The sequence below is a fragment of the Cervus canadensis genome, chromosome 18 (genome assembly GCF_019320065.1).
Source record: "Cervus canadensis isolate Bull #8, Minnesota chromosome 18, ASM1932006v1, whole genome shotgun sequence".
NCBI classification, from domain to species: Eukaryota; Metazoa; Chordata; class Mammalia; order Artiodactyla; family Cervidae; genus Cervus; species Cervus canadensis.
In genome coordinates this window covers 9,070,179-9,088,362 of record NC_057403.1, presented here as the reverse complement: position 1 = coordinate 9,088,362, position 18,184 = coordinate 9,070,179, and the positions used below count along the sequence as shown (strand labels likewise).

Sequence of the window (18,184 nt, the reverse complement as noted above, 5' to 3'; positions counted from 1 at the left end):
ACAAGTTGGTTCTTTGAAAAGAATAACAAAACTGACAAACCCTTATGTAGAATAACTTACAAAAGGAATGAAGACTCAAATTACTGAAATTAGAAATGAGAAAGACAACATTACAACTGACTCAACCGAAATCAAGAAAATTAGAAGGAAACACTAAGAAAATTCTATGTGTAGGTAATGGATAAAGTAGAACAAATGAATAAATTCCTAGAGAATAACAACCTACCAAGATACTATTAGAACCATGAAGAAATTAAGATCTGTACAAACTAGTCATGGAAAGGAGATGGAATCGTTAATCAAAAACCATCGTGAGGCAAGTCACATACATTCACTGCACAACTGCAGACAACACTTCAAAACAGTTAAGGTCAATCTTCCTTAAACTTTTCCAGAAAACACAGAAGAAAAAGGAAACGTTACAATTCCTCTAATACCAAAGCCAGTCAAAGACACAAGAAAACCACAGACCAAAATTTCTAATAATCAAGCAAAAATCATCAATAAAAGTAAACTAAAATTAACACCACACTAAAAGGATTATATGCAACCATAAGGTGATATATTCTTGAAATGTAAGAATGGTTCAAAATATGCAAAGTTTCAGTGTAAAAAAGTATATTAATGGAATGAAACAAAAAGTAAAACTAAAAAGTAACTAAAGTAACTAAAAAAAAAAAAGTAACTAAAGTAACTCAACTAATGCAGTAAAAAGCATTTGACACAAGTTAACAGCTTTTCATAATAAAACACTTGATAAACAAAGAATTTAAAAAGCTATGGCAACACCCTAAAGGACAAATCCTATACAAAGACAGAAAGACATGTACATTCTAAACTAAAAACATGTCAAAAATATATTAGAAAAGACAATTGACACAAAGACATCCTAAACTCAAGGATTTGAAGTCAATATTCTCAAGATGTCAGTGTTAACCAAAGCAATCAACAGATTCAACAGTAAATCAACTGTTTAGTAAAATCAATAGTATTTCTTGAAGAAATGACAAACACATCTTACAAATTCATTTGGAATCTCAAAAGATGCTGAAGAGCAAAGTATGCTTAAAAAGAACAAAGCCAGGTCTCACAGGTCTTTATTTCAAAACTTACTCCAGACCTATACTAATAAAACGATGTGGTACAAAGATAAAGACAGAGCAACTGGTGGAATAGTACAGAGACATTAAAAAAAAAAAAAAAATCTCTCATATTGGTCAAATGTTCTAGAAGGGGGTCAAGACAACTCAAAGGAGGACGAGCAGTCTATTAAAAAAAAAAAAACATGAAGAAAACCAGTTCTCCAAATACACAACAATTTAGCTGGATCATTAACTGACATAATATACAAAACCAATAAGAGACCTAACCAAGCCCAAAATGCATAAAACTCCTAGAAATAAATAAGCAGGAAAAGCTTTATGACATAGCAGTCACCAATGATTTATCACGCATAACATGAAAAGCACCAGTGACAAACCTAAAACAGAAATTTGAACTACCTCAAAATTATAAACTACTGTGCATTAGATCACACTTAGTAGAGTGAAAAATAATCTATGCTATGGCAGAAAATGTTTGCAAATGATTTATGTCATAATAAAATATCAAGCATATGTAAACAACTCTAAAAAACTAATCACTGGAATTTCCTGGTGATCGAGTGGTTAAGATTCTACACTTCCAGTGTAGTGGGCATGGGTTCGATCCCTGGTCAGGGAACTAAGATCCCACATGCCACATGGTGAGGCCGAAATATAAATAAATAAGATAAAAATTTTTTAAATAAATAAAAATTTAAAAAGAACTAATCACCAATTCTACCTGGACAGGGCTGGCTTGTCTCCAATCAACCAACCCACACACTGAAAACAGAAAACAACCTCCATAAGTAACATGAAATACATATACATGATGATTACAGAAATAAAATCGAGACTATTTATTATGCATAGAAATGTACAAAATGAGAGCAGCAGTGCCAAAAACAAATGATGGTTCATCTCTGAAGGTATCACTCCACCTCATAAGCTGTCTCAGTATTTGTTTGGAGAAGAGGAGGGTCCACATCATGGTTTGTGGGATCTCAGTTCGCTGACTAGGGATGGAACCTGCACCTAACCACTGGAACGAGAGGGAATTCTTAAGCTCTCTCATTAAGATGCTTCAAACCTAAGTGTGGACGTAGAATGGTGCACCCAGGCATCACAAATATGGCATCAACAACAGTTTAGTCAATATCCTCACATGAGAATGTGGACTTGGACGATATTATCTCTAGAAAAAATTCTCAAACCATTTCTTGAGGATCAAAACAGGTGGTCACTAGGGGCTTCCCTGATGGCTCAGTAGTAAAGAATCCACTTGCCAAAGCAGGAGATACAGGTTCAAACTCTAATCCAAGGAGATCTCACGTGACAGTGAGAAAATAAGGCCCTGAGCTACAACTATGGAGCCTGTGCTCTCAAGTCCAGGAGCCAAAACCATGAAGCCCTGACAGTTTAGAGCTCATGCTCTGTAACAAGAGAAGACTGCACATCACAATTAGAGTAGCCCCCCCTTGCTGCATCCAGAGAAAAGACCGCACAGCAACGAAGATCCAAAGAAATAAAAAATAAATTAATTAAATTATTTTTTAAAGAAAAAAATGAGGGAGAGAAAGAAATGTCAACTACTGTGGGTTTTTCCAGAATCTCAACTCTCTGTTCACATGAGACTGAGGACATTACAGGTGGCTCTGGAAAAATCTTTCACAAAATCATCCACTGCCTGCTATGTTTTTGATTCAGAGGGAACAATGTAACATGCAGGTATCATCCAACACTCTTCTAATAAGTACTGAGTCAAAAGCACAGAAGTAGAATACAGAGAATGAAAATATTTTAAAAGTTTCCAGATGGGGGTTAGACATCGAGCTCTGGAAAAACTCCTAACGTGAAGTGGCCAGGTCATCTGAAGGAAGGGCATGTTTAAACTCCTGAGCCTACATCATGAAGGTTTCCATGCCTGAGTCAACATGGCTTTGAGCTCCATTAAGCAAGATAGGGAGTTCCAAAAGGCAAAGAGCAGTAAATGCAAAAATACTCTCCCAACTTTTGGAGGGAAATTATCCTTACCCACAGAGAGCAGGTTCCTGAGGGTCTCCACCATCACGTCCCTGTACAAGGTCCTCTGAGCAGGGTCCAGGCACTCCCACTCCTCTGGAGAGAATTCAATGGCCACATCCTTGAAGGTCAATCTTGCCTTAAGTTTGAAAAAAAAAAGCACTTAACCAAGGGAACAGAAGCAGAGTTCTTACTTGCATATAAAATGAGTAGAGGTGAGAAGATCAAGTTGGAGTAGGTATTGTGACAGAGCCATGTAAAGGTATTTGACACTACCTCTGTGTCTAATTTAATTTCTCACACTTTATCATAAAGATTACAATATCCTCCAAATAGATACAGGTTTCTCATTTTCTTACAAAATACATGAAATAGATACAAACAAAAATTCAAAGCTGGGCTGTCTATATGAAAGTCTTAGTATGTTCTATCACTGAGGGATGATCAAAGCTGGATGTGGAGGAGTGTGAGTGATCTTCAGTGATGACAAAGTCTACAGTGTGTTTAAGGAAAACCCAAGATTTTTAATCACAATGATGACAGGAGCAGCAAAGATGAACACCGTTTGAACTTCCTGTCTGAAATACATTACTCTAAATGTTTTACATGTATTAACTTGTCAGCATCACAGCTCATTAAAGACCTATTCTGATCTTGCAGATGAGATCTGGGTCAAAGACACACTGAGAAACTCCAATCAGGTCTAGAAGTTAAGGAATCAGAGCAAGCAGCTGAGCTCCTAAGGCTGGACTTTAGAACTGAAGTTTAAAATGAAAGAGTTAAGCAACACACAGAACATTAAAAGTACATTGCCAGACTGTTTCATGGAGAAAACATGAAAAAAGTTCAAGGTGCACATCATAGATTGGCCTAAAAGGTCTTTATACATGTGTGCGCACACACATGCACAAGAAATGTTAGGAATTTTATTATTACTTAAACCTTTAATATGATAGGGTAGAAAAAGTTGGAAGCCAGAGAATATGTTAAAAATATAATTGCTAAAGTGCTGCACTCAATATGCCAGCAAATTTGGAAAACTCAGCAGTGGCCACAGGACTGGAAAAGGTCCGTTTTCATTTCAATCCCAAAGAATGCTCAAACTACCGCACAATTGCACTCATCTCACACGCTAGTAAAGGAATGCTTAAAATTCTCCAAGCCAGGCTTCAGCAATACGTGAACTGTGAACTTCCAGATGTTCAAGCTGGTTTTAGAAAAGGCAGAGGAACCAGAGATCAAATTGCCAACATCCACTAGATCATCAAAAAAGCAAAAGAGTGCCAGAAAAACATCTATTTCTGCTTTATTGATTATGCCAAAGCCTTTGACTGTGTGGATCACAATAAACTATGAAAAATTCTGAAAGAGATGGGCATACCAGACCACCTGACCTGCCTCTTGAGAAATCTGTATGCAGGTCAGGAAGCAACAGTTAGAACTGGACATGGAACAACAGACTGGTTCCAAATAGGAAAAGGAGTACATCAAAGCTGTATATTGTCACCCTGCTTATTTAGCTTATATGCAGAGTACATCATGAGAAACACTGGGCTGGAAGAAGCACAAGCTGGAATCAAGATTGCTGGGAGAAATATCAACAACCTCAGATATGCAGATGACACCACCCTTATGGCAGAAGTGAAGAACTCAAGAGCCTCTTGATGAAAGTGAGAGAGGAGAGTGGAAAAGTTGGCTTAAAGCTCAACATTCAGAAAACTAAGATCATGGCATCTGGTCCCATCACTTCATGGCAGATAGATGGGGCAACAGTGGAAACAGTGGCTGACTTTATTTTTTGGGGCTTCAAAATCACTGCAGATGGTGATTGCAGCCATGAAGTTAAAAGACACTTACTCCTTGGAAGGAAAGTTATGACCAACCTAGATAGCATATTAAAAAGCAGAGACATTACTTTGCCAACAAAGGTCCATCTAGTCAAGGCTATGGTTTTCCAGTGGTCATGTATGGATGTGAGAGTTGGACTGTGAAGAAAGCTGAGCGCCAAAGAATTGATGCTTTTGAACTGTGGTGTTGGAGAAGAGTCTTGAGAGTCCCTTGGACTGCAAGGAGATCCAACCAGTCCATCCTAAAGGAGATCAGTCCTGGGTGTTCACTGGAAGGACTGATGCTGAAGCTGAAACTCCAATACTTTGGCCACCTGATGCGGAGAGCTGACTCACCGGAAAAGACCCTGATGCTGGGAGGGATTGGGGGCAGGAGAAGGCGATGACAGAGGAGATGGTTGGATGGCATCACCGACTCAATGGACATGAGTGTTAGCAAGCTCGGGGAGGTGGTAATGGACAGGGAGGCCTGGCGTGCTGCAGTCCATGGGGCCGCAAAGAGTTTGCGTGACTGAGTGACTGAACTGAACTGAATGCATGCACACACATCAACACTAAATTAATAAAAATGAGAGGAGTGTATTTTTCAGATGTTTTCCTCATCACTTTTATTCATGTGCATTCAGGATCTTCCAGACAATGAAAATGACTGTAGGATCAACTGTACTCAACTGCATTTGTCAACATGATTTTATAATAGGCTACTGAAAAACAGTGCGGACATTTTAAAAAGTATACTATTTTAATTCCAACCTCAACAAAGTAACTGTATTAAACATATAATTTTGTCCATTTAAACTTACACAGGAAGGCATTGTTGTTGTCTTTCAGTCACTAAGTCCTCTCCCACTCTTTGTGACTACATGAACTGCAGCAAGCCAGGCTTCTCTGTCCATCACAATCACCTTGAGTTTGCTCACTCATGTCCATTGAGTCAATGTTGCCACCAACCATCTTGTCCTCTGACCCCTTTTCCTCCTGCCCTCAGTTTTTCCCAGCTCAGGGTCTTTTTCAATGAGTCAGTCTTCGATTCAGGTGGCCAAAGTATTGGAGTTTCAGCTTCAGCATCAGTCCTTCCAATGAATATTCAGGGTTGATTTCCTTTAGGATTGACTGGTTTGATTGCCTTGCTGTCCAAGGGACTCTCTAGAGTCTTCTCCAGCACCACAGTTCAAAAGCATCAATTTTTCGGATGCTCAGCCTTCATCATGGGCCAACTCTCACATCCATACGTGACTACCAGAAAAAACACAGCTTTGACTATATGGACCTTTGCTGGCAAAGTGTTGTCTCTGATGTTTAAAACACTGTCTAGGTTTGACATAGCTATTCTTTTCCAAGAAGCAAGCATCTTTTAATTTTGTGGCTGCAGTCACTGTCTGCATTGATTTTGGAGCCCAAGAAAATGAAATCTGACATTTCCCCTATCTATTGGTCATGAAGGGATAGGATCGGATGCCATGATCTTCGTTTTTGACTGTTAACTTTTAAGCCAGCTTTTTCACTCTTCTCTTTCACCTTCAACAAGAGGCTCTCTGGTTCCTCTTCACTTTCTGCCATTAAAGTGGTATCATCTGCGTATCTGAGGTTGTTGATGTTTCTCCTGGCAATCTTGATTCCAGTTTGTGATTCATCTAGCCTGGCATTTCGCATGATGTATGCTGCATATAAGTTAAATAAGCAGGGTGACAATATACAGTATTGACATACTCCTTTCCCAATTTGAACCAGTCCATTGTTCCATGTCTCATTCTAAGTGTTGCTTCTTGTCCTGCATACAGGTTTCTCAGGAGGCAGGTAAGGTGGTCTGGTACTTCCATCTCTTTAGGAATATTCCAGTTTGTTGTGATTCACACAGTCAAAGGCTGTGTGTTATAGTCAATGAAGCACAGTTTTTTTGTTTTTTTTTTTTTTGGAATTTCCATGCTTTTTCTATGACCCTTCGTACATTTGGCAATTTGATCTCTAGGTCCACTGCCTTTTCTCAGTCCAGCTTATATGAAATGTTCCCTTGGTAACTCCAATTTTCTTAAAGAGATCACTAGTCTTTCTATTCTATTGTTTTCCTTATTTCTTTGCATTTGTCACTGAAGAAGGCTTTCTTTCCTCTCCTTGCTATTCTCTGGAACTCTGCATTCAAGTGAGTATATCTTTCCCTTTCTCCCTTTCTCTTTCTCGCTTCTCTTCTTTTCTGAGCTCTTTGTAAGGCCTCCTCAGGCAACCATTTTGCCTTCTTGCATTTCTTTTTCTTGGGGACGGTTTTGGTCATCACCTCCTGTACAATATTATGTACTTCCACTCACAGTTCTTCAGGTAATCTGTCTACCAGATCTAATCACTTGAATCTATTCATCACCTCCACTGTATAATCATAAGGGATTTGACTTAGGTCATAATTGAATGGCCTATAGGTTTTCCCTACTTTCTTCAATTTAAGTCTGAATTTTGCAATAAGGAGCTCATGATCTGAACCACAGTCAGCTTCAGGTCTTTTTACTGCTGACTGTATAGAGCTTCTCCATCTTTGGCCACAAAGAATATAATCAATCTGATTTCAGTATTGGCCATCTGGTGATGTTCATGTGTAGAATCATCTCTTGTGTTGTTGGAAGAGAGTGTTTGATATGACCATTGTGTTCTCTTGACAAAACTCTGTTAGCCTCTGCCCTGCTTCATTTTGTTCTCCAAGGCCAAACTTGCCTAATAGTCCAGGTATCTCTTGACTGACTACTTTTGCATTCCAGTCCCCTATGATGAAAAGGACATCTTTTTTTGGTGTTAGTTCTAGAATATCCTGTAGATCTTCATAGAACAATTCGACTTCAGCTTCTCCAGCATTACAGGTTGGGGCATAGACTTGGATTACTGTGAGGTTGAATGGTTTGCCTCAGAAACAAACCGAGATCATTCTGTTATTTTTGAGATTGCAACCAAGTACTGCATTTCAGGGCTATTGTTGACTATGAGGGTTACTCCATTTCTTCTAAGGGATTCTTGCCCACAATAGTAGATTAAATGGTCATCTGAAATTCACCCATTCTGGTCCATTTTAGTTCACTGATTCCTAGAATGTTGATGTTCACTCTTCTCATCTCCTGTTTGACCACTTCCAATTTATCTTGATTCACTGGACCTAATATTCCAGGTTCCTATGCAATATTGTTCTTTACAGCATTGGACTTTACTCACCACCAGATACAACCACACCTGGGCATTGTTTCAGCTTCAGCTCAGCCTCTTCATTCTTTGTTTTGCTATTTCTCTACTTTACCCCAGTAGAATATGGGCACCTACCAACCTGGAGAGTTCATCTTTCAGTGTCATATCTTATTGCCTTTTCATACTGTTCATGAAGGTCTCAAGGCAAGAATAGTGAAGTGGTTTGCCTTTCCTTTCTCCAGTGGATGTTTTGTCAGGCCCTAACTAGCAAGGACATGCCCTTCAGCCACTCAATGTAGCTGGATGACATGCCTGGTGCCCTGGCAGTCCCACTGCTGGTCCCTGTTGAGCATTTAAACATTCACTGGCTGTCAGGATTCTCTCAACGTGTGACCAGGGGTTCAGGCAAAGGCCCTGCTGGAGTGGCTGGGAAAGGGGTCCAGGAAGGGCTGGAGTTGACATTAGATGACACCTAGGAGTGCAGGGCACCCTGGCCTCACTGCTGCCATTGGCCACCCTGGAGCCCTCCAATGCCCAGGAGTGGCTGGCCTCCCTGGGGTCCATCCACAGACTGGGAGTCACTGTCCAGTGTAGAGACGATCTGCTGCCCTCCACTGTCTGCCAGTTGAGCTGATCAGCTGCAATTGAGTCCACCGTACCCAGGCTTTTCTGCTGCCGCTGGTGGACCTACGGCCAATCTGCTGCCACTGCAGGTGCCATACTTGGAAATGGGGGCACTGGTTGCTACCCTGCTCCAGCCTCTGTCTCTGGGGTGATCTTTGTGAAGCCCATGGCCGTGGCCATGTTATCCCACAGTCGTCTTAACCAAAAGACATTAATAAAGGCCAAAGAGTTTGTTTTTGGCAGTACTTAACTTTGATTCAAATTTGGAAAAGTTATTACTATTACACATTATTTGTAGATTAATAACAAAATTAGCACCATAGTAAAATAAAATCTTGTTGGATGATTTAAAATCATGACAAAAAGAAAACAAAAACAACATGGAAAAAAATATATTGTTATCAACCAAGAATATTTCACCAAACATCATGATCAGAAGGAAACACTTGAAGAATTCTCGCTGAAGTGACAGTGGAGTGGAAGGGGCTGGCCAGGGGGCCTGCCTGCCTCTCACCAGTGTGCCTGAGCAGGGACCACTGGAGAAAGTGACAGGAGGAAAACAGTGGGAGCAAGACACACAGAGAGCATGTCAGAGCTGGAACTGTGAACATTCACAAGTCTAAGGTGAAAAGTGAAAGGATGGAAAAAGATATTCAGTCCTTAAGAGCCTTGGGTTACTGTACAATATCAGACAAAAGACAAAATAATCCAAGGAAAAACCTAACGAAAAAAACAAAATATATTATGAAATGGGAAAAGGTAAATTTACCAAGAAAATACAACAATTACAAATATGTATATATCTAACATCAGAGTTCCCCTGAAAATGAAGATCTTAACAGAAGTAAAAATGGAAATAGATAATAGCACAACATTAGTATCAGACTTCACTACCTGAGTTTTACCAGTGCATGGAAACCAAAAGATCAACAAGGAAACTGAGCACCTGTACAACACTGTAGAATGACTGTACCTAACAAACATGTACAGAACATTCCACTCAACAACAGCAGAAATCCCATCCTTCTCCAGCACATCTTGAAACCTTCTCCATTTCACAGACCACATGCTAGACCACAAAACAAAGCTCAACAAATATATGAAGGCTGAGAACATAAAAAGTATCTTCTAAAAAAAAGAAGAGTATCTCCTTTAACCACAGTGAAATGATACTAGAAATAAACAGCAGAAGGAAAACAGGAAAAGCTTCCAAAAGTGGAAAGTAAGCAGTTTATTGTTTAAGAAGGAATGAGTCAAAGAAGAAGTCACAGGGAAAATTGTCAAGTATGTGAATGAAAGTAAAAACACAGCCTATCAAATTTATTAACAGGTAGTCAAAGATGCAGTAGTGGGGAAGTCCACACTGCTAAATCCTTACAACCACAAAAGAGAAAGATGCACACTCTGCATTACTCTTCAAGAAACTACTGAACCACCTAGCCAGAGCAATTGGAAAAGGAAAAAAAAAAAACAAATCCAAGTTATCTAAACTGAAAAGAAAGCAAAATTACCTTTTATTTTGTAGGTGACAAGATTTTATATATAGAACCCAAAAGAGATTACAGAAGAAAACTGACTACTCCAAAAACATTAAGGACATTCCCAGTGGTCCAGTGGTAAAGAATCCACCTGCCAATCCCTGGTCCAGCAAGATCCGATATGCAGTGGGACAACTAACTAGTGAAACCTGCCCACTTAGAGCCTGTGCTCTGCAACAGGAGAAGCAACTGTAATGAAAAGCCCACGTACCACAACTAGCAAGTAGCCTCCAGCTGTCACAACTAGACAAGCCCACTCTCAGCAACAAAGAACTAGCACAGCCAGAAATAAATAAATAAACAAAAATTTACAAAAACCTTAGAAGAGTTGCAGCATAAAATATCTGCAAACCAAAATCAGTTGCACTTCGATACACAATGAACAATGTCAACAGAAAATCAGAGAACAACCCCATGGAATCCTTAGGGAAAAGATCAGCCAACTAGGTGTAAGACCTCTACACTGAAGAGTACAAAACTTTATAAGAAGTCCCTGGAGATGTATATGAAAGAAACACAACCTGTAATCATGCAGTGGGAACTTTATGTTTTTTAAATGACCAAATTTGGGTGGAAGGGAAGCTCAAGACGTAGTGGATATACACATATCCATGGCTGATTCATGTTGTTGTACGGCAGAAACCAAAACATCATTGTAAAGCAATTATCCTCCAATTAAAAATAAAATTTAAAGAATAGAAAAAAAAAAAAGAAATCCCTTCACTTGCAACCCAGCAGATAAGACCTAGTATACCCCCCAAATTTTTCAATGGAAATTAAGAGGCCAATCAAACTGATTAAAAACAGATAACACTTCCTTTGCTTAGAAGTAGCAAACTATAAAAATCAAGTCAATAAAGTTTCATTGCAGAATTTTCTTTACAAAAATGACCAAATTAGGGACTTCCCAAATTAGGGTCCAGTGGTTAGGACTCCATGCTTCCCCTGCAGCTGGTGCAATCTACAGATATAAAGAATCCCTATCAAAATTTCAAAGGCAATTTTTGCACTTATAGAAAAATAATCATTCACAAATTTATAGGGAATCTCAAGAGTCAACAAACAGTCAAAAAACTCTTGAAAAAGAAGATGAATACACAGGTATCAGGCAGGATACTTCAGATTCTGTGAAGATTAGCATGTTCAAAGAAGGGCATTTCAAGGACAGACTGAAAACAACTAAGAACATGACTTTACCTGAGAAAGAGCCATTTCTGACTTCTCTTCCTTTTGTTTCCTTCTCTTCCTCTTAGCACAAAAAGGGAGAAAACAAAACATTAGACTAACTGGTAAAATTAGGATTTGTCTGTTAAAATAAAAGACCATTGACAACTTGACCAAGTACCAAGCAAAACTGTCTAAATTTATTTATTACATACCAAAGAGCTTTTCCAATACAAAAGAGAAAGAGAAGAAAGCAGGCAGGCCTCCAAGTTATCTGAAACACATTTTAAAAAGAAACAATTTGTGAATTTTTATCACCTAATAATTGTGGGTCAACATTTTACAAATTTCACAGTATATTAATATTTAGAAAAGAATTACTTGATTATATAAGACCACCAAAGCTTGTTACAGAAGTTAATGTTCAACTTCTAGGGAAGTTGAAACTGAACAAACTAAATTGTTTTTCCGTGCTACAAAACAAATGATATGTAAAGATACAAAAAAAAGTAAGCCCATCACAAAAAAGGACTCTCAATGTTCCTTTTAAGACACCATGCAGTGACAGATTTAATCACTTCTTGCCCCCTTTGTTCTCTCCCTGCTCCTCTGTCCCACGTCAAGAAAAGGGAAGGGGACGACTCACGACTGAGTGGATCAAATCACTGTTCCCTGGAGAAACAGGGTTTGCAAATGGAAGTTATCTTCTGATACGAAGAATTACAGAATGCACAAGACACGAGTTCTGCTATTCTCATCCTCACCTGTACAATTAGAGACATTTTATTACATTCTAAAATAAGAAATCATACATCACAACTTATCGACAACCAAACAACTCACCATCCATTTGCATCCAGTTCCCACTACCCACCTGCTCGACTAGGTGTTTCCATTTCAGTCGGTTTATCTGTCTCTTTTCTTCCCCTCTGCTCTCCTGCTGGTCCTGTTTCCTCCCTCACATCTGTCCTGCCCCACTCTGTAAACTGTTCCCCTCAACATGCTTGGTCTCTGCACCCTTTCTGACGGTCCTCCATCTGTGTTTCTGCCTCTTTCTTCCCCTTCCCTGCTCTCTCTCTGCCCTCCAGTTACACCCCTTCTCCCTCTCTTCCACTCCCCTTCTCCCCCCTTCTCTGACACTCCAGGTGGTGATGCGTCCTTCCTGCTGTCTCTTCCTCTTGTGGTCACACTTGATCCTCCTTCTCTCCCAGCACCATGCTGCTCTGCAACCCAAGTGTCCAACTCTTTCATCCTCTCACCCCACTCTGTGTGAAGTGTCTCTCCTTTGGTGCCCCTGCCCCACTGCTGATCCAAGGCCCCTCTATGTTACTGTCAGCTACTAACTGGCACTTGCCATCTACCTACATGCCAGTTGTCATGTACAGAAGTATGAGTTGGATCATAAAGAAAGCTGAGGGCCAAAGAATTGATGCTTTTGAACTGTGGTCCTGGAGAAGACTCTTGAGAGTCCCTTGGACTGCAAGAGGATCAAACCAGTCAATCCAAAGGGAAACCAACCCTGAATATTCATTGGTAGGACTGATGCTGAAGCTCCATTACTTTGGCCAGCTAATGTGAAAGCCAACTCACTGGAAAAGACTGGGATGCTGGGAAAGATTGAAGTCAAGAGGATAAGGGGGTGGCAGAGGATGAGACAATTAGACAGTGTCACTGACTCAATGGACATGAGTTTCGCAAGATGATGGACAACAGGGAACCTGATGTGCTGCAGTCCATGGAGTCAAAAAGAGTCAGACACGACTTAGGGACTGAACAACAACAATCTACCTATCTACTTTTACAAGGATTAAATCATGTGCTTTTGCAGGTATTGATCTTCAATACCCTCTGAAAGGACTTTAGGGTGGAGAACAGAAATAAGACACTCTGCTCAGGAAAAACTGGAAGGCCAGGTCTTCAGATAGATATTTTTAGGAGCCAATTTTATGAGCCCAATTCTTATATCTCTCCATATCTAGAAAAGCACTAAAATACTTAATGGTGATGACTGTTCCTTGTGATTAGCAAAGCTTCACAAGAGTAGAAACCTTCTGAAAAAATATGTGCTTGATTACATGTCTTCCCCCTTCACCAAAATCACATATACACTGACCTTTCCCCCTGCCTCTTTGTAGCAGTTTCTCAGAGCTATGTGAAGTTCTGTCTCCTGGACTGCAGTCCTCATTTTGCCCCAAATAAAACTTTACTTGCAAAAATCTAATATTGTGCTTTTTTTTTTTTTTTTTTAAGTTGACAGATCCAATCAGTGGAGAATCAGCTTTTTAAATTTTTACTCATTTTATTCACCTGGTATTTTTAATGCTTAACCGCTTTCATTTTACTCTTTGAACAAGTCCCTCAGCCACCCTTTCCATTCCTAGCTATTCTCCATCACTCTTTTCTTGTTCCCAGTTTTTCTAGTTCCCTCAGTTGCTCATTTTTCTGCTTTTCCTGGTCCTCTACATATTTACAGGGATGGCAATTGAATAGGACGCCTGCCTGCGGGAAAAGACTGTCCGTCGGGTGGAATTTGTGACAGAAGAACACTATGTGTCACATGGCTACCCCAGGTCACCTCCGCCTGGGTGGGGAAAGGCTCCCAATGAAGGGGAGGCCTGAGTGGCCAGGGGACCAGCCTGAGAAGGGAGGACAGTGGGGCTGGGAGGGAGGGAGTTCTCAGGAGAGGGGTGGGGTCTCCAGAAGGTCAGAGATAGAGACAGAGTAAAGGGATAAAGCAGGTTAATCCTGGGATTTCCCTGGTGGTCCAGTGGCTAGCAGGGCTTCCCTGGTAGCTCAGACGGTAAAGCGTCTGCCAACAATGCAGGAGACCCGGGTTCGATCCCTGGGTCGGGAAGATCCCCTGGAGAAGGAAATAGCAACCCACTCCAGTATTCTTGTCTGAAAAATCCCATGGACTGAGGAGCCTGGTAGGCTACAGTCCATGGGGTCGCAAAGAGTCGGATAGGACTGAGTGACTTCACTTTCACTTTCCAGTGGCTAGCACTCTGCATTCCCAAGGTAGGGAACTTGGATTTGATTCCTGGTCAGGGAGCTAGATACCACATGCCACAACTAAGACCCAGCACAGCCAAATGAATAAACTTAGAAAAGTTTATCCTACTAAGGGCATTGTCAGTAGGAAAAATAAGGGAGATGCCTGCAAGTCAATGATTACACAAGACACCAGTTTGCTTAACCACAAAACCTAGCAGGGTTACATAGCAATAAACCCACACAATAGAGCACAAGATGAGCCACAAAACAATAAAACAATGGTGGCATGAAACCCATATTGTGCCCAGTGAGCTCATTACGTTAGGACACTCTCTTCGCCCACATAAAAAGCAGTAATTTGTGGATCTAACTTGATCTTGCAGGAACAAGAAAACTCCATTGCCTAACCTGAAGGGGGTTGAAGACGGAAGCAAAAGGTCTGCTCAAGAAAGACAAGAAAGGTCTTCTCCTCCCCACTTTTCCTTTCTCAAACTGTAGCCCAGTAAGTCCTCAGGCCACGGCACCCTCTCGCCCACTTGTTAGCCTCACAGAGGGTCCTATTCTAGTATCACTTATCTACCAATTGGCCTGTCGCAAAAGATGAGATATAAAGGACTCTGGCACGGAGCTCTTCAGCACCCCTTCGCGGGAAAAGACACAAACGGTTTCACCAAGTCCAGGTTGAGGAGCGGGCCTCTCCCCGGGTGGGGTGGCCAGTGCTGCAGTCCAGGGGCGAGAGGGCTAAGCTAGGAGGTGAGAGGTGCGAAAGGACCTCGCAAAAGAGGACTTTACATGAGGGTTGAGGCAGTAAAGAGTTTTAAGCAGGATAACTTAGCGAAGGGAGGCATTTACGTGCACCGAAGGCAGAAAGGCAAGGTTAGAGACAAACCTCGAAACGAATTTAAACCCAAAATATCCGACCAGTAAGAGGACTACAAGTTTTACTTGGGGCGGAGGGCCGGGTGCTGAAATGTCAGATCCCTACTCACTCCGAAGACACTGAGGTTTGACTAAAGACGGGGGGGTCCTCGAGGCGCAAATCCACACACAAAACGAAACTCTTACCCTCCAAAGTCCTTCATTCACTCTGGGCTCCGCACTTCCGTTTCCGTAAGAAACTGCGCAAGCGCGGAGTTAGAAGCCGGGCTTCCGGAGGCGGGAGCTTGGCAGTGCACTACCGGCGAGGGGCGTGGCGAAAATGGCGGTAGTTCTACACCGCCAGCAAAGGGGAGGTGGAGAGATGATTCCTCCTCCTATCCTCAAAGTGCTCTGCTAACTTACTGTCTTGAACCTTTTGGAGTAAGAGCTTACCGTTGTGTGGATTACTTAGGTGGGAAGCTAATATGAATCTCCCTAACAAGTTGAAAATGGCTTCAATAAAACCTACTGCCAATAGGTTTGCTCCCAAGGCTCAAGCAATTCAGTGGTTGGAAAAGTGGGTCTCCAGTGGGGCAGTTAGAAATCATTTAAGTAGTTTAAGGAAACAAGAGCCGGACATGCCTCTGCTTTACACACTAGAATGAGTAATGAAAAATTTCTCCAGTATAAAGTTGGCCATTTTTCACTGATACCTTACAGAATAGCTCTTCTTTTCTATTATTTCAGCCAGGACGACAAATTCAACACTCTCCTGGTTCCAGAGCCTCAGGACAGAACCTGGCATCTGAGACTGGAGCACTAAGTCATGTGATAATTTCTGTCACTAACCGTTGCTTTTTAAAATGCAAATCATTAAAAATAAGTTCTTATAAATTGCATTCTTCTTCCTAGTGTTTTGCCTTTTAAAAGTACATTACACTTCCTACCTCCCACCCCTGGTTTTACTGATATACACCCTACTTCAACCAGTCCATCCTAAAGGAGATCAGTCCTGTGTGTTCATTGGAAGGCTTGATGCTGAAGCTGAAACTGCAGTACTTTGGCCACCTCATGTGAAGAGTTGACTCACTGGAAAAGACCCTGATGCTGGGAGGGATCGGGGGCAGGAGGAGAAGGGGACGACAGAGGATGAGATGGTTGGATGGCATCACCGACTCGATGGGCATGAGTTTGAGTAAACTCCAGGAGTTGGTGATGGACAGGGAGGCCTGGCGTGCTGCGGTTCATGGGGTCACAAAGAGTCGGACACGACTGAGCAACTGGACTGAACTGAACATGACTGTGAGTTTAAGTTGTACAGCATGGTATTCTTACATAGGCAAATAATTACCACAGTTAAGTTTATTAAGCATGTATCTTTTAATATTATACTCTCAGGATAAAGAATAAACTATTGACATGCTCCAGCCCTAACATATTTTCCCTTTTTCATGTTCCTTAGGTGGAAATACAAAATTCAAAAATTCACATTTATTAAAACTATGATGGCCACTTAATTAGTAGCTAATATTTGGAAAAAACATGAGACTAATGTTTTGCTGAAAATCAAAAATCTAAAAATGAAGAGGGTTTTGGTCTCAACCTTCACCTTTCTTAGTCATTCTCCAGCCATGCTACTACAAAGTAAAGACTAAGTGCTCATAGATTCAGAAAGAAGGATCAGAGGAGCCATCAAATCACATACTCACTCTCTGGACTTTCTCTTCCTGTATCTATCTTTATTCACCTCTTGTTTCTAAAATCCTGTCATTCAGCATAAAATTTCAGTCTATCCAAGACCATTCTTGCAGTATAGACAAGACAGGGTTACAAGAAGCAAATAAGAGCTTTGAAAGCTTCCATTTAAACTTGGAACATGCCTCTCTGCTCATACCAGATTGGCCCAGGAACTCAAAAAGACAAGCTTGCATGAAATGGGCAAAGAAGTGTAATTCTCTCAAGTGAAAGGGAGGGTTGCCTTAGTCCAGTAGCCAAGCTTGATATGAAAGGGCAGACATGTATGATCTCACAGAATGTTGATAAATAGCTGTACATAATATTACTTTGGACTGCAGAGATCCAACCAGTCCATTCTAAAAGAGATCAGTCCTGAGTATTCATTGGAAGGACTAATGCTGAAGCTGAAACTTCAACACTTGGACCACCTGATGGGAAGAACTGACTCATTTGAAAAGACCCTGATGCAGGGAAAAACTGAAGGCGGGAGGAGAAGGGGATGACAGAGGATGAGATGGTTGGATGGCATCACCGACTCAGTGGCCATGAGTTTGGGTAGACTCCAGGAGTTGGTGATGGACAGGGAGGTCTGGCATGCTGCAGTCCATGGGGTCACAAAGAATTGGACACAACTGAGCAACTGAACTGAACTGAATATTACTATATATGATAACTGCAGCTTCTGTTAGGACTTTTCCCTCCATTGTTTACACTAATAAAATTACTGATATTAAATAGGGGATATTACTACAGAACACACAGACAGGAAAAGGATACAAAGGAACTCTTACAAAAACTTGACATGATTTAAGATGAAATGCACTAATTCCATGAAACCCATAACATACAACAAATCACCTATGTGAAACATATTTGGGTAATTGTTTTGAATTGCAATGTAAATTTGTAATTTCAAAATGCCCACCGTCTGAGAAACCCAAAAGCAGTGACTGTGAAAGCTTAAACTACTCCTTCATATGAGTGCTGGTGTATTTGGTGTAGCCTACTGTCCTGCCAGCTTTCCTGGTGGCTCAGACAGTAAAGAATCCATTTGCAATGCAGGAGACCTGGGTTTGATCCCTGGATTGGGATGATTCCTTGGAGGAGGGCATGGCAACCAGCTCCAGGGTTCTTGCCTGAAGAATCCCCATGGACAGAG

At 41.0% G+C, this 18,184-nt stretch overlaps 1 protein-coding gene across 6 annotated transcripts in view; it reads right to left on the bottom strand.

Moving 5' to 3' along the window:
- The window catches only part of LOC122420611 (zinc finger protein 160-like), a 32,810-nt gene extending 17,286 nt beyond the window's left edge, over positions 1-15,524 (bottom strand). For 4 of the 6 annotated variants that reach the window (XR_006263327.1, XR_006263332.1, XR_006263329.1 and 1 more), the window contains exon 1: positions 3,117-3,220. Coding sequence is in view for 1 of the 6 variants with exons in the window: in XM_043435919.1 (XP_043291854.1) it covers positions 3,117-3,243; positions 11,470-11,484 (142 nt within the window). In the remaining 5 variants the exon portion in view is untranslated. Of the gene's footprint in view, positions 1-3,116; positions 3,246-11,469; positions 11,521-11,651; positions 11,711-12,082; positions 12,201-15,495 lie in introns of those variants that run through there. The other 2 variants (XM_043435919.1, XR_006263328.1) reach the window with 2 other exon arrangements.
- Between the last annotated feature and the right edge of the window lie 2,660 nt (positions 15,525-18,184).